Source organism: Rutilus rutilus (assembly GCF_951802725.1).
Source record: "Rutilus rutilus genome assembly, chromosome: 17".
Lineage (NCBI taxonomy): Eukaryota > Metazoa > Chordata > Actinopteri > Cypriniformes > Leuciscidae > Rutilus > Rutilus rutilus.
This window is the reverse complement of record NC_140230.1, coordinates 26,883,721-26,901,182: the sequence shown is the minus strand read 5'-3', so window position 1 is coordinate 26,901,182 and position 17,462 is coordinate 26,883,721. Positions and strand designations below refer to the sequence as shown.

The window sequence follows — 17,462 nt, the reverse complement described above, 5'->3', positions numbered from 1 at the left end:
GGCAAAGTATTTCGGTTATGTTAATAGTTTCCTTTTTTTTCTAAGCGATAAAGTCAAACAGTCTTTTCCTTGTTTTGTTTTCTTTCTCGTAAAATCATGAAAGGCAGATGGAGGGAGGAGTATCAAGTCCAGACAGTTAATTAAAATTTTTGTAACACTAGGGGTCAGGGTTTACAAGTCCATTACTTTCTATTATCAAACAACATTTTATAGCCAACAGCACCTTCATCTCAAAAGCTTAGGTTAAAGTACACAGCGTCAGATGAGTTTGTTTATGTGTATGTAGAAGATGTGCTCACAGGTGAACACAGTAAAACCAGATGTAGGCTAAACTGGGTCTAAATCTCACATCATTGCAGACTTATTTGGAGAGTTATAACACAATATATATTATTTTGTAAACTTAAAAATAATATAGCCTATGGATATAGTGTGTAACGCTATGTTCAAAAACATTTTCGTCCAGATTACATTTTGTTTGGAGCTGGAGGCATCATCTAATACATAAACACCGTACACAGAATTTGTTTTTTTATCCATTTTTATGGGGCGTAATTAAACTAAATGACTTGCACGTACTTGTGTACAGTTATATTTCAACAACTTCAACATGAGCGTAATATTTCCGGTCACGGGAAAGTTTTTATAATTACGAGAATAATTCCAGCAGATTTTACTCATTTCTGGACAAGAGTGGTGGATTTCCCGATGATGTTCGATTCGTAAAAGAATTGTTCTTTGTATCGGATCTTTTCGGTGCATTTGCTTTAGAAAAGCAGTTAGAACGATTTGTTCACAAATTTTTTTTTTTTTTTATCGTAGCCTACTCTGTCATTCACCAGTAGCCTACGAAAAAAAAAAAAAAAAAAAAAAACATTTTTAAATTATTATTATTTTTAAATCGATAAGATGTGTTTTAGACTCGATAACATGTAATATTAGTGGTAGAGGATGTCAGGCACCGCTTAATGAATGAAATAAGAATTGTTTTTTCGAACCGGTTCTTTGAAATGAACTATTTGGAGGAACCGATTCGCGGAAATGAGTCGGACGGCGGCCGCGCTGAAAGCGAATGACGTGTCGTGACAACAGCAGGACACGCCCATCGCATCCGGAAGTATTGCGGGCTTAAGCATTTGTTTTGCTGTCATAATAGCAAGTTAAAGCGTTATGTGTTCACACCTTATTTACAGTAACTAAGTTTGAAAGCTCCTTGAAATCAATATTTTTCAGTCTTGCCTCATTTTATCTCGGAGTTGGAGGTTGGGAAGTTCACGTAACGAGAACAACTCAAGAAAGAAACGCAAATTCTCGGAGGAACAGCAGCCTGTAATGAAGAACAGGATAAAATGATTTGTCATATAACGTTATCTGTTAAACGTCTTTAAACGTCAATCATGGATTGTACAGCTCTTGAACTCGATGCTGTTAAATTTGCTAAATCAGCTGTACTGAATGATCAGCAAGGGAAATACAATGAAGCTGTTTTCTACTATAAGGTAAGCTTCAGGATCTCCTTTTTTGACATTGAAAGCTGATTTAATAAAATATTTACCTTAACCTTTCTGAAAAGGCTCTATTCTTTAATGTAAATGTCAACGCATTCCACACTATGGCAATGAAAGCTGCCATTAAACAATGTTTACTTTGAGTTGGATATACATTTTTGGATAAAACTCATAATTTATAATATTTTGTATTTTGGGTTCTGATTAGGAGGCTGCCCAGGCTCTCATCTATGCAGGTATGGCTGGATCCAAACTAGAGAATATTCAAGACAAGGTGAACGAGTACCTGGACAGAGTACAGACTCTACTCAGTGCCGGTCAGTTTACATCAACTATTACCAATGTGACCTCATCAAAAAGCTTTTTTCATCTATTAATACTCGGTATCAAGATTTACATCTCATTTTATTTAAGTTGATCCTCTAAGGATGAATTTTGTTTGCTGTTCTCTGTGGTCAACAAGAAAGTGAAACCTACTCCTCCTCCCTATTGCAGAAGAAGAAATTATGCTCATATTTTCCACAGCCCAACCTTTAGAAAGCTTACATTGGTCATACTTTATTTGTAAGTGGTGTGACTAATGCAGCAATTGGGAATCACAAATGAATGCGTAATTCACAGCTAAATGTAGCCTAATTCTCTTCCTTGTTCTGTTGTGTTATGTAATTTGAGAACAACATAATGTTTTTCTACATTAATGTTCTGTCATTACTCACCTTTAGGTTGTTCCAAAACTCTGACTTTCTTCAATGGAACAAAAAAGGAGGAATTGCTCTTTTTCAGTCTATGAATGATGAATGGGCACTGGAGCTTTCAAGCTTCAAAATGGATGCAAAATCACCATAAAAGTGTCATGAAAGTGACCTAAACAACATATGCTCTGTATTCCAAGTCTTCAGAAACCATATGTTTTGAATTTTAGGATTTGATTTGATTTGATAGAATTAATCTTCACTTCAAGTGAACTGTTAACCATTGCAACAGAATCATTGAGTCTGTCTTGTGAACTGCATCAATGGATTCCTTAAAAAGATCATTAATTAATGCTAAAAGTTATCGTATGACTTCAGAAGGTTTGGAATATAGTGCATAAGTCTTATGAATCACTTTTATTGTGCTTTTGAAGACTTTTTGAAGTTTGCAAGCTTAAGTCTCCATTCGTTGTAACTGCTTTGAAAAGAACGGCACACAGTTCTTTCTCCTTTACTGTTCTGTTTTAGTGTTCTTCTACAGAAAGGAAGTCACATTGGTTCGTAACAACATGAGGTTGAGTAAATAAAGGCACATATTTTTGGATGAACTATTCCTGTAAGGCCTATATCTGTTGGAACCCCTCAGTTAACTCACTGAATCTCTGTGATCAGTTCAAGCACAGAGCAGTGACCCTCTGAAGAGTAAGCAGCAGTTGGATCTGGAGAGGGCGTACTTTCTGGTGACACAGGCTTTTGAAGAGGATGAGAAGGAAAATGCGGATGAGGCCATTGAACTCTACACTCAGGCTGTGGAATTGTGCATTCAAGCGGTGAGTCGATTAAGGAGAAAACACTTGCGTTAGAGTTCAAAAGTTCGAAAATGAAAGAAGTTAAAGAAATTAAGACTTTTATTCAGCAAGGACACATTCATTTGTTAAAAATGACAGTAAAGACATTCTACAAAAGATTTTTATTCCAAATAAATGTCCTTTTGAACTTCCCATTCATTAAAGAATCCTGATTTTTTTTTATCACAGCTTCAAAAATATTGAAAATTATTAGGGGAAAAAACAACAGTTTTTAACATGGATAATAATAAGAAAGGTTTCTTGAATATCATATCAGCATATTAGAATACTTTCTGAAGGGTCATGTGTCACTGAAGACTGCTGAAAATTGAGCTATGACATTACAAGAATAAATTACATTTTAAAATATATTCAAATAAAAAAGTGATTTAAAATTGTAATAATGTAGTATTAATAGTATTACTGATTTGCTGTAGAGACTGTGAACTTTAAAAACATTAAAACAGTAGTATAAAAATTGTATAAGTATACAGTGTTGACTCAGAAACTACTAGCAGCAGTTCTAACGTAACAGTAGTCAGTCTTTGCAACAGGTGTTGGTGTTAAGTTGGTTGTTCTGGTTTCATATCTCTGACTGGTGCTTATATGGACTCCTCTGGTAATTAGAAACGGAGCCGCAGCTTTGAACTCTTTCTCTCTCCCACACAGTCCAATGAGACGTCAGATCAGGCACTACAGTGCAAACTGAAGCAGCTTGCTCGCCAGGCTCTGGACAGGTGCTTCACACATTTGGAAATAGAATGATGTACAATCAGTATGATATACATTTGACCTATAATCCTTTGTTTTCATCTCTTTTTCCTCATCCAGGGCGGAGGGACTGAAAGACTCTCTTAGTAAATCAGCAAACCAGGACAAGCCCGTCTCCTCTGCATCCAAAGGCCCTGCTCAGGTGAGGCAGTTCTTCCCGCTAGGCCCAGACTTCTCCCTCCATGACAAATCTCAGCCGGTACGAGCAGTGCAGTCCAGCGAGCCGCAGGGTCAGCGTTACACAGCGGAGGAGATCGAGGTGCTCAGGTAGGCTCAGAGCAAACATGATGTCAGATATTTAATAGCGGATGCTCATTTTGTGTTCTCCTTTAAGGAATTTAACTTTAGAATATTTGGTTTAAACATTTGTTGGTACATATATACATACATTCTCAGGTAAAAATGTAAAGTTTATCATTACTTCTCTGTTTATCTACCTCGTTTGTAAAAATGTATCGTATTTGTGTCATGTGATGTCATTTCCTGTTTGTCCTTCCTGGTACTGCATGGAAACAATGAGACAGACATGGTGTGCTCTCACTTGCATCCACCTTAAAGCATCATAGAGGCAATGCCTTTTCACCACTACATGTAAATGAGGAAGTGTGACAGTAAATGATCAACCTTACTACGACTCTGTCTTCATTTGCAATGGTTTAACTTGGTGTTTAGTCAGAGTTATAACAAACTGCACGAGAACACACTATACATTTCCCCATCGCCTTTACCTGGCATCTAACTAAAACTCACCAAAGTTAATCTTACAGAAGCAGTACAAATGTAATTGCACTGTTAAATGAATAAATTAATATCTGTTTTTTTGTTTTTTTCATACTGTACATTCACAGTCTTGTGATGGCTAAATTCACTTGTGGCATTTAGAATGATTTATTTTAGTTTTATTTGGACAAATTAGAATAGAAATTGTAATATTGGTTTTAATTTATTGGTTATCAGTCATAACATGAAAAATTATTATTGGCTTATTAATGTTAGCCAGAATTCTTTTTTTTAGAATGATTTCAACAATGCATGTAGAAAAAAAAAAGTATTTGTTGAGATTTTTGAAATTATAATCAGTTCTTTATTTTTGCTTTTTTTGTGTGTTTTTTAGAAAGACCTCCAAGATAAATGGAATTGAATATGTTCCATTCATGAGTGTTGATCTTAGGGAACGTTTTGCTTTTCCTGTTCCGTTCTCGTGAGTATTTATTTATATTCTTGTGTAATTTATACAAGTGCAGCTGCTTCTCTCACATGCCCTGGTATTTTTGTACCCTGCAACAGGCTGTATTTTCCTTCACTAACACTTACACTATGGCTCAAAAATTTGGGGTCAGTAAGCTTATTTATTTATGTATTTTATTTTTAAAGAAATTAATACTTTTATTCGGCAAGGACACGTTAACCCTCTGGTGCTGTTTGGTCATTTTTGACCGAAAGTGTTTTGTTAGAAGTTTTTACTTCATCGAAATGGTATGAAACTTGGTAAAGGTTTTGGCACTTGCTATGTGAACACACAAAAAAATCATGGACATGATTCGAAAAGGTTAAATGGTTCAGAAAAAAATAATCACACTTGTATTGTTCGTGGTCAAAAATGACTGCATTGGAAATTGAAAAACCTTTTCACTTCAGCAATAATCTGCCATTTGTCAGCATTCAAGATTTATGACAGTTTAGGTCCATGCTCAAAAAGTAAATAAATGGATTATAACTACTGCATAAATATAATTTAGTACCATAAAATTCCCTAAAAATACAAAAAAATCTATAAAAAAACATTATCAAACTAAAATATAGTACAATAATTTAATTTTACTTAAATAAAAAAACAATCTGTCATTTTTGACCGACACACGAACAGTATCTGAGGGTTAAATTGATCAAAAGTGTCAGCAAAGACATTCATAAATCATAATGTTACAGAAGATGTGTAAAAATTACTATTTTTACGGTATTTTCGATCAAATAAGTTCAGCCTTGGTGAGCATAAGAGACTTAAAAATCTTACTGATCCCAACTTTTGAGCGTTAGTGTTTTTAAGAGCAGTAGTCCGATAACACTGAGTTGAGTGAAATGTGAAATAGTTAAAAGACCTCAGTGGCATGATTGTGTTTACACATAGGGACAAATGTGGGAAACTGGCTCTGTCGCCGAAGCAAAAAGCCATATTCTCACGCTGGGTTCGTCCTGATGACATCTGCAATAACCCCACCATGATCTTCACTGTGTCCAGCTTCAGCATCAAGCAGGTCTCACTTTATGCGTCATTGACTTAAGTTTGCTTCTCATTAAAACTTTGCTAATCTGTTAACTGGAAACAAATTAAACAGTGATGGTTTTGCCTATTGTTCAAAGCAGTTTTGTCTTGTTGTTTGTAACTTTTAGCTTGCGTAATGTTGTTTTGTTTGCTCATGCTTGCAGACGGTTGTGTCAGACTGTTCCTTCGTTGCCTCATTGGCCATCAGTGCAGCATATGAGAGACGCTACAGCAAAAAGTTAATCACAAGGTACAGCGATGTTTACACTAATAGTGTGACTCATGTGTTACTGTAATCCTTGGATTATCAGGCTGTTTTTTTTGGATGGCTCATGGACTGAATAAAGCTTGTGAATGTCTGGTGTCTTTAGGCTGAAATGTAAAAAATGTCCTGAACAAGCACTTTTAATGTCCTGTAATTTTAATTAAATTATAACAAGTATATAATTCAATGGGAGGTACCCATAATGATATAAAAATGTCTATTTGTGTGTGTATGTAGCATCATCTTCCCACAGAACAGGAAAGGAGAGCCAGAGTATAACCCCTGTGGGAAGTACATGGTGAAGCTGCACATTAACGGTGTCCCGAGAAAGGTACTCAACCTCTCTAAGCCCCGCCTCCTCAAATAAACTTCCTTTTATCTGTTGCCTTCATCATTGTTTGAAGATGAACAAGTTCTCGAGACTATTGTAATAGTTCAGGTGCGTGTTTCTCTATCAGGTGATCATTGATGATTTCCTACCCGTGGACCGCAACGGCGAGCTGCTTTGTTCCTATTCCAGTAATCGCAACGAACTTTGGGTGTCGCTCATTGAGAAGGCCTACATGAAGGTCATGGGAGGATATGATTTCCCAGGCTCCAACTCTGTGAGTTGCACTTCAGATTTAGATGCTGCTCCAAACAAAACATTTCTGCGACCAAGTCTTTATTACTCACTAAGGTTGCTTTTATTTGATCAAAAATAGTTAAAACAGTAAATATTTAGAACTATTATTACAACTTAAAATAAATATATACTATTTTCATATATTTAAAAAAGTAATTTATTCATGTTATAGCAATGCAGAATTTTCAGCATCATTACTCCAGTCTTCACTGTCACATGATCCTTCATAAATCATTCATTTACACTAAAATCAATCCTTTTACATGCTACATGTGAATTTAGGCAGCACAAAAAATTGAAATTATATTCTGAATGATACTGCTTGGTGACTCGTGTTTTTTGTTTGTTTGTTTGTTTGTGTATGTTCTTTATTTGTAGAATATCGATTTGCACGCTCTCACTGGCTGGATCCCAGAGCGTATTGCTATGCACTCAGACAATCAGTCCTTTAACAAAGATGACACTTTCCGCATGCTTTACCAGAGGTATGCACACACTCACAGTACACACGTCCACTGGTGTAGATTGATTTTTAGCCACTGTAAGGTCACATGTTCCTTTAGATTTTGTAGTATGTAGCTACTTCAGTACTTTACTGGCATTATTCAACTTGCCTGTCTTGATTCTGTGCATAAATAGTTTGTATGTTGCAGTGTTGTTTTCATATTATTTATATATGAATATATTATATATTTCTATATATTTTTTTTATGTCTATTTAAAGGTACAGTAAGAATTTTGTATCAAAATATCCAAAAACCACTTGCACAGTGTCATATATTTCTTTCAATTGTGTACTTCCATTATCCTAAATGTTTCCAAGAATTTGTAAATTCAGAGAAATTCACAATTTAAAAAAGTGCCCATCCCTGTTCACTTGTCACCTGTCAATGACGTAATATCCGCGTTATCCCTGGTTTCCGCTCGTACTGCCATAGTAACCATGGAGACAGACGTCGACAACTGTGTAGTGCGTAACGCCTAGCAGCGCGCTGTTGTTGTTTCGTTCAAACATTATGGATCATGGCAAGCAGATTTGGGACAAAAGGAGAACTAAAACGAGGACCAGCGTGGCGTTTTCGAGATGCCGAGAGCTCCACGTCCGCGACTAACTTCGACTTGACAGAGACGCTGCTCTTGCATGTACCTTATTAGACAGGTGAGCAAATGTACATAAAACAAATATATAGCTCAACATGATGAAATGTTAGAATATGATCAGTATGTTATTCTTATGCTGATTTAGCTTACTGCTAGTCTCATATAGCAAACAAACTAATGATAGCGTAACGTTAGACCAAATGAAACAGCGCTGTGTTACCTCACAAGTTTAATTTGTCTAATAAACTGACCTGTGTGAGTAGTAATAAAGTTCAGTAGAATTAAATGTTCTAATTCCTTTATATTCGCGGGACTCGTGTGTGGCGCTGATATCTGTCTCTCAATAGCAATCGCGCCCTGCTTCATACCACAGTCATGTAAAAAACATCAATGTATTCACTCATCCATAAACATTATTAGATCCATCAGCATGACAGCAAGTCCCATCATTCCGCTTATGCGTCATCAACCTACGCCTAAGAGGTTAGCGACCCCTAGCGGCGAAAAAATATTACATATTGTAGCTTTAACTTTATTTTTATTTCAGTTTTAGTTTAAATCATTTTAACTTATTTTATTTCAGTTAGTTGCCAATGCAACATTTCTCTTTTCGTTTTTTTAAGTTAAGTTTTCCATCTAATATTTTTCCCCTTATGCATTTCAGCTTTCAGCTTATTTCAGTTTTAGTTAACAATAACAATACTGATCTATTCTGGCAGGTTTCACAGAGGAGATGTTCTCATCACCACGGCGACAGGTGTCATGACTGAGGAGGAGGGGGAGAAGTGGGGTTTAGTGCCCACACATGCTTACGCTGTTCTAGACATCAGGGAATATAAGGTGACACCCATGACCCCTGGTCAATGTTAAATATCTTCTGCTTAGAGAGGTTTCATGACAGCAAAAACATCATCATCTCCTCCTTGTTTTCACAGGGTAAACGCTTCCTCCAGCTGAAGAACCCGTGGAGCCATCTCAGGTGGAAAGGTCGCTATTGCGAACGTGACGAAAAGAACTGGACGCCAGATCTTCTCAAATACCTCAATTTTGACCCCAAAACCGCACAGAAGTTTGACAATGGTAAGCCAGTGCTTATCTAACAATGACACAGAGACGAATGTTGTAAAAGTTCTTATTCACCTGTGTGTTTTTCTTTAAGGGGTGTTTTGGATCATCTGGGAAGACTTGTGCCAGTATTACGATGTCATCTACTTGAGCTGGAATCCAGCACTGTTCAAAGAATCCTCATGTATACAAAGGTTTGACTCCTTTTACATCATCAATAGTATTCTGTCAAAGTCTTTGGTGATAGGCTATGTTTAGACTGTGGGAAAAAGTGGCCCAAATTATTTTGCTCATATGTGACTCAGATCTGTTTTTGTTCTGTTTTTTTATAAATATGGTCCATATATGGTCTTAGATCAGATACAGGTCTGAGGTTTTGCAGTGCGACCTCATTCTGAACAGTCATATCGAAATTCATGCAACTTCGTCACAATTCTACGCTGATGGGCGTCACTCCAAAGATTTTACATATCACTAGTTCTTTGGTCACTAGGTAAATATGGAAGACCGCTGCTAAGGTAGGTAGACAGTAGAGGGACAGCGAAGTGTTAGAAGTCCTAAGTATTATTTCGGCAGTTCTATACAAGCAAATCTTGAGGTATTGTAGTGTAAATATTTAAATATTATCTTTGTCTTCGTCTCAATCGCCTGTTTACGAATCACTGGCTTCCACGGCACATCAGCTTAGAAATGAAGGCATAAACACTGAATTCAGTGGCCTTTCATATGACAGGGTGTCATTTTGTTATTGTTCTTTGTGTGTATGCAAGTCAGTTTAGGATCGTGATCATTTCACACTCGAATCTATGGAAGCTTGTTTCTACTACAAAATAAAAAAGGTAATTGTGAATTTTATCTTTTTTTTTTTTTTTGAATTGTGACCTTTTATCTCGCAATTCTGACTTTATAACTCGCATATGCAAGTTTATATCTCACAATTGTGAGAGAAAAAAATTTAAATTGTGAGAAAAAAGGCAGAATTGTGAGTTTATATCCCACAATTCTGACTTTTTTTCTCAAAATAGTGATTTTTCTTTGCAATTGTAAGAGAAAAAGTCGCAATTATCTTTTTTTAAGGTAACTGATGGAAAGGCGAAACAAGCTTACATACAAATCTGATATTGACCACATTTTAAAAATAATGTGAACAGCCAAACAAAAAAGAAATTAGACCTGAGCAAAAAATCTTAACTGAGAATAAGTATAAGACTATAAGTCATGTTATCAGATAATTAGAAAATATTTGTGCATTATGCAATTGCAGTAGCTGGGATGGCAAACAGGGACCTGTGAAGGACGTCTACAGTTTGGCCAATAACCCTCAGTACAAGCTGGAGGTGCAGTGTCCTCAAGGGGGCGCTGCAGTATGGGTGCTACTCACCAGACACATCACTGACAAGGTAAATCTACAGATTTCAGTGCAGTACACTACAATCAGATTGAGAGTACTAGTTCTAACAATGTTCTTACTTTCTCATTCACTCTCAAGGATGACTTTGCTCAAAATCGGGAGTTTATTACTTTAGTAGTTTACAAGACCGATGGAAAGAAAGTCTATTATCCAGGTAAAATTTGAAACTGAAGAAATTGTGTACATCTGATTTCTTTATAGTTCATTACTTACATTTTGTGTGCCCTGGTTTGTGTTTTTCTGAAGCTGAACCTCCTCCCTACATCGATGGCATCAGGATCAACAGCCCTCACTACTTAACCAAGATCAAACTGACTAGTCCTGGAACTCACACCTTTACACTGGTGGTCTCTCAGTATGAGAAACAAAACACCATCAACTACACACTAAGGGTAAGACACATTCAAGTGTGATGGTTTTTATTTTCATATTAATTGAATCCTATTATTAAATGCTAATACACTTTCCAGGTGTACTCGGTATGCAAGTTTAATTTCTCCAAAATCCCAACACCCTTCACCCACACCAAAAGAGTGAGTTCAAACTTCTACTATCACTTTTTATAGTGTTTGTGGTGGTGGTTATTGTTGGAAGCTATTTCTAGATTGTTTTTAACATCTCTCTCTTTGTTGCTGTTGATGTATAGATAAATGGCCAGTGGAAGGGGGCCAGTGCAGGAGGTTGTGGAAACTACAAAGATAGCTTCAAGAACAACCCCATATACCAGTTCAACTTGGAGAAAACAGGCCCTCTGCTCATCGAACTCCGTGGCTCAAGGTCAGACTGCTTGTTATTTTACTCCACACCACCCAGAGGACACATTTCCCTTTTTTCATTACATTTCAAAGTAAAAGTGGTACCCCTAAAATAATCGTGATAAATGTATGTCCCTTGACACCTGAACATCAAAATAAGATCTGAAGGCCTTTATTATTTAAGAAAAATTGGTATTTTTAAATATGTAATTTTCCTCATTTCCATAAAGGTTTGCTTTGATTAGGTGTATCTTGCATAGGTTATGTTAGCTTAGATAACTAAGCAAGCTGAACACTCAAAGTCAAAGATTGTGATATTTTTGTATGCTACCATTCAAAAGTCTGGGGTCAGTAAGAGTTTAATACTTTTATTTAGCAGTGATGCATTAAATTGATCAAAAGCGACAGTATAATGTTTCAAATAAATGCTGTTCTTTTTAACTTTCTTTTAATCAAAGAATCCACAAAAATATTAAGTAGCACAACTGTTTTCAACATTGACAATAATAAGAAATATTTTTGAGCATCATATGGCATATTAGAATGATTTCTGAAGGATCATGTGACACTGAAGACTGGCGTAATGATGCTGAAAATTCAGCTTTACCATTACATGAATAAATTACATTTTAAAATATATATTCAAACATATTTAAATTGTAATTATAGTTCACAATATTACTCTTTTTACTGTATTTTTTGATTAAATAAATGCAGCCTTGGTGAGCATCAGAGACTTCTTTCAAAAATATTACGAAAATCTTACTGACCCCAAACTTTTTAACGCATAGTGTACATATTTAAATGTGATAATATAAAAGTTATTAATTGCTGTATTTTGTTTAATAAGATGACTATAAAGATAAATTGCTATAACATCCCCCCAAAAAGTAATTTTAGCCATAAGAAGTGGGTAAGATTTCACGGGCCGTCAGATTTCCCTTGACACCAGGTTTGACAGGGCCGTCTTGTGTAATCACTCCTTCACGAATGAAACACCTACGCATATTCAGAACCCTTCTGTCTTTGAGTGTGAGAGTGTGTTCTCAGTGATGTGAGGATGTATGATGTAGCGTGATGTCTGTGAATATAAACGAGTTTGGCTTTCTCACTGCAGGCAGTACAGTGTGGGCTTTGAGGTGGTGACTGTTTCTACTGCAGGGGATTCTGGATCATCAGGCTCTCAAAAGAGGGGCAGCGGAGATTACCGGTAAAGAAATACTCTATTTGTGATGAAGAAAACTAGATGCCTATTTTATTGCTTTAAAGATAATTACATTGTCTGAAATCCTGTGTTCATTTCCATTCTCCCATATTAGGCACATTGGCTATGTTTGGGATGGAATGCTAGTGTACTGCTTTTTGCAGACTCTTAAATACTCCCTTCAATGCTTTTAGAATTAGTTTGAAACAGTGGGCATTATGCAATAAATTTAAATCAGTAGATTATGCTTTTTCAGATAATACCTTTTTATGTAGTGTGTAGTATAGCTATTAGTGAATGGTAAAGGTCTGCAAAGTTTCAACGATCAAAGTTCTCCCAATAGAAAGAACCGATTTAGAAATTCCTGAAATGAGTCGTCAGTAATTCTAGTCTTACTTCTTACACGAACCCGTAGGTGTGTAACAAATTTGAATAATGGCTACCCGTGAACAACATCTACTTTGACCCTCAAAGCTGAGGTCTGGAAGAGTTTGATTTCTGTTGTCGGAAATGAAATTCAGATATGGTAATAGCCGTTTCATTTCCGGCACACTCTGAAAGCGGTAGACCAATCGCAACAGACTGGGCCGTCTGACCAATCAGAGCAGAGTAGGCTCTCAAAAAGGTGGTGTTTAGAGACTGAATCTTAGTTGTTCCTAGGTGTATAATACATATTTTAGATGCCAAGGCCCCCAAATATGATGATTCCCTTTTAAAAAATTAATATTTAAAAATTTGAGGTTGGTAAGATTTTTTTATGTTTTTGAGATAAGTCTCTTATGCTCACCAAGGCTGCGTTTATTTAATAAAAAAAAAATACAGTAAAAACAGGAATATTGTGAAATATTATTATAATAATACACTTATATAATATCTGTGATGGCAAAAGCTGAATTTTCAGCAGCCATTACTCCAGTGTCACATGATCCTTCAGAAATCATGTTGTTATGCTGATTTTAGGATTCTTTGATAAATAGGAAGCAACTTTTTGTAACAATGTAAAAGTCTTGTATTCTTGCAGAATAAAAGTATTAATATCTAAAATAAAATAAAAATCTTACTGACCCCAAACTTTTGAGCGGTAATTTATAGATTTTTCCATACCCACATAAGACCCTTGACCCATTTGGCTCTCCCTTGGTATATTTTGGTATATATGCATTAGCTACTGCAGAAATAGCATGCTATTATGAATACAGGCTGGTATGTATTTATTTCAGTATACTAACAGTCTGTTGGCCTGTTTATATCCCTGTGCGTGCATAGACAAAACTGCAAAACTGTGTAGATCGTTCCACTTTAGCATCAGCATACAAAAAGCACAGCCTTGAAAAGCACAGCCTTGCCTCACAAAGAAATCTAGGTCAGACATACAGTAGTTGATCAGACTGAGGAAAATGTTTATCCACCATCTCATCTTGATAACAGTAGCATGGTTGTTAGTTGTTAGTTTGTTAGTGGTCGTAGTTCAAAGATTAAGGCGCATTTATAGTGTGTTCTCTAAAATCGATTCAGAACGGTTCAATATCCTACCTTATATAACAGAATCTGATCTGTTTATCCTCAGATGCGGTTTCTGTTATATGGATGTTGACAACTTCCCTGCTGGGATTTACAATGTCATCCCCACTACCTTCCTGCCCAAACAAGAAGGCCCATTCTTCCTGGACTTCAGCAGTGTCACTCCGCTGCGCGTATCTCAGCTGCAATAACGGCTCGAGATCATCGGCCCACCGGATTGTTCTGCGGACTGAACAGACACTGAAGATGCTTTAGCCAGTGCTTTTTGCTCTCTACGGCACAAACACTCTCGCTTACCAAAATAAATAATCCCCACCCACAGATGGTTCCTGACATAGTGCCATGTTTGTCATGTTAGTATGTGATAGATAGCGTACGACTGCTCATGACAGTGCCATGCTCAGAGGAAGTGTGTTCAATCAGCCAAAAATACACTCCTCTTACAGTAGTTCTGCAGTCCAAAGTTTCATTCAGAAACAATGATGTGTGTGCACACTTGAACTGAAATGACTGTTTTTCACTCAGGAGACTTGCATTAAAGCAAGGCTGTATTTTAATGATGTCTGATGATAGATCAGAGGGATATGTTTTGTGTTCATACTAAGGGCTCTTCCTCTGGTCTCTTCCTGATGTCAAGGTAGAAAGACTGTCAGTTGCAGGGCTTCTCTCTTTAGCGGGCAGAGAATGAGTGCACTTTTATCAAAAAAAGGAAGAAAGAGCGAGATATGCATCTATCTAAAGCATAATTTTTGGTGGGGTTTTTAGCTTCCCCCACCGCTCATCATGCGCATCAATTGTCAACTTGAATTGTTTATCAGTCACTATCTACCAGCACAGTACTGAATGTTTACAGAATATTATTACAATGACATGGACGTTCTTACATCATAAAGGGACATGCATGATTGAGGATGATGTTCCGAATTGGGTATTGTACAAATGCTTAAAGTTCTTCCGTCTAACATGCTTTTTGATTTATGTTCATCTGCTCTGATGTATTTATTTGCAGAGATTAAAATGAAGGTGTACATGTCATCAGACATCCCATTTTTATAATAGAATTACCTTGGTGACTTTACAAAAACAAGTTTTTTATTATATAACAACTACTTTTTACAGCATTTATTCTTCTTGGTTCATTTTTTGATATTTACATTCTGGGTCTAAAACGTAACTTTTTGCCACACCTTCCAGTGGCTGGTGACTTACCAAATTTACCAGTCATAAATAGTTTTTTACCGGCCATGAAACTGCTTTAGCAAAAACAGGTGGTTAGACACCAACAGACAGAAATAATCTACCAGTGAAAATTCACAATTCTCTTTTCCAATTTCGATACCACAGCTAAAACTACTAGCCTAACTACTATAAATTTAAAGGAACACGCCGACTTTTTGGGACTTTAGCTTATTAACCGTATCCCCCAGAGTCAGATAAGTCCATACATACCCTTTTCATCTCTGTGTGTGCCGTAACTCTGTTGACGCACCCACCGCTAGCCTAGCTTAGCACAAAGACTGGGTGTAAATGGCTCCAGCTAGCATACTGCTCCCAATAATTGACCAAATAATCACAAATGTGATTTGTATAGTCACAGCGTTTACAAATAACAAGGTCACATGAGGCACAGCCATCTTCTAACCGTATACATACTGGGAACTATATTCTCAGAAGACGAAGCACTGCTACTTGGGCGGAGTGATTTGCTCACAGCACCTGAGAAGCCCCGTGGTGAAGAGCAGAGAGTTCGCTCAGAGTTGGAGTAAATCACTCCGCAGAAGTAGCAGTGCTTCGCCATGTTATTTGTATACGCTGTGACTATACAAATCACATTTGTGATTATTTTGTCAATTATTGGGAGCAGTATGCTAGCTGGAGCCGTTTACCTCCAGTCCTTGTGCTAAACTAGGCTAGCGGTGGGTGCGTCAGACAGAGTTACGGCACGCACAGAGATGAAAAGGGTATGTATGGACTCTGGGGGATACGGTGAATAAGCTAAAGTCCCAAAAAGTCGGTGTGTTCCTTTAAAACAAGTAAAGACAAGTAACTGTAGTTTTCAGGAAGAAACATTGAATAAAATAATCAAATGTAAAACAACACTGGACCGTCTTCACTGTATAAATTAAACAGATGAATCCTTATAAATGTTACAAGAGTTATTCAGTCAAGAGCAGTGAATGGTTTTTTCGTTCACTGATGTCTCATAACCGACTGTGTTTACTAGGATACTCGCCAAAACGGGCATTTTTTTGTGAATTTGTCCATTCAAGCGCAAGAAGACGTGAAAGAGAGCTCAATTCACAATTCAGTATTTGCATACCTGTACATTCACAAAACTTTCCAGACGGCGTGCAACAAATTGAGTTCCCTTTCGCGTCTTCTTGTGTCTGAATATTTAAATTGCCAAGGCTTAAACCAGATGCAGCGCTGGCCTGTCAACTGTCCCGAGCTTCGTTCACGTTCATGTTCTCACAACCTTGCATTGTTAGAATTCATAAAAATGATACCGGTCAACTGGCGATTGATAGTTTCATATACTCGTCAGGGCCGATTTTTACTCACATTTGACACTGGGTACGTTTTATTTTTAGGCCCTGTTTATGTCCATCCATTTGGCAGGTGCTCTTATCCGAAACGACTCACAATGTTCAAGGTTTATATATCGGCTGAATGTGTGTTCCCTGGATATTAAATCAATGAGCTTGGTAGCGCTTTTCTCTACCATAGGCCTATATTTCTATACATTTATTTATATTTACACATAGACATACAATACCATTCAAAGGTTTGGGGTTAGTAAGTGTTTTTTGGAAAGAAAATAATATGTTTATTCTGCATGTATGCATTAAATAGATCAAAAGTAATCAGTAAAGACATTTATAAAATTACAAAATATTTCTATATAAAAAAAATGCTGCTCTTTTTAACTTTTTTATTCATACAAAAAAAAAAAAAAAACCTGAAAAAATGTAGCACAGTGTCCTTAAAAATATTAAGCAGCACAGCTGTTTTCATCATTGCTAATGTTTCTAGAGCAATAAATCAGCATATTAGAATAGGCTTGTTCGACTTGAACCGGCGCTGCACAGACTGATCGGTTAATGACATCAAAATACCGCGAGATGGAATAGAGAGCAGACGGCTCCTTATGCTTTTGAATTGCTCTCGCGGTACTTTGATGTCATTAACCGATCGGTCTGTGCAGCACCGGTTCAAGTTGAACATGCCTAATGATTTCTGAAGGATCATGTGACACTGAAGACTGGAGTAATGGCTGCTTTGCCATCACAGGAATAAATTACATTTTAATATAAAAAATAAAATAAAAAACTTAGTGAGCGTAGACTTTAAAAAAAAAATCGTACAGACACCAAACTTTTTAATGGTTGTGTGTGTGTGTGCGTGTGTATTCCACAGAATGATCATAACTCGC

At 36.7% G+C, this 17,462-nt stretch overlaps 1 protein-coding gene across 1 annotated transcript; it reads left to right on the top strand.

Annotated features, from left to right (window-relative positions):
* Positions 1–1,070: 1,070 nt before the first annotated feature.
* On the top strand, positions 1,071–15,150 carry capn7 (calpain 7). The gene is made up of 21 exons (XM_084386166.1): positions 1,071–1,499; positions 1,717–1,825; positions 2,873–3,030; positions 3,718–3,785; positions 3,880–4,086; positions 4,934–5,020; positions 5,948–6,074; positions 6,247–6,332; positions 6,585–6,678; positions 6,806–6,952; positions 7,351–7,457; positions 8,793–8,913; positions 9,009–9,153; positions 9,233–9,332; positions 10,403–10,538; positions 10,628–10,703; positions 10,796–10,941; positions 11,020–11,082; positions 11,196–11,326; positions 12,422–12,514; positions 14,076–15,150. The coding sequence occupies exons 1-21, from the start codon at positions 1,398–1,400 to the stop codon at positions 14,218–14,220; spliced, it is 2,448 nt and encodes an 815-aa protein (XP_084242292.1). The 5' UTR covers positions 1,071–1,397; the 3' UTR covers positions 14,221–15,150.
* Positions 15,151–17,462: the final 2,312 nt, after the last annotated feature.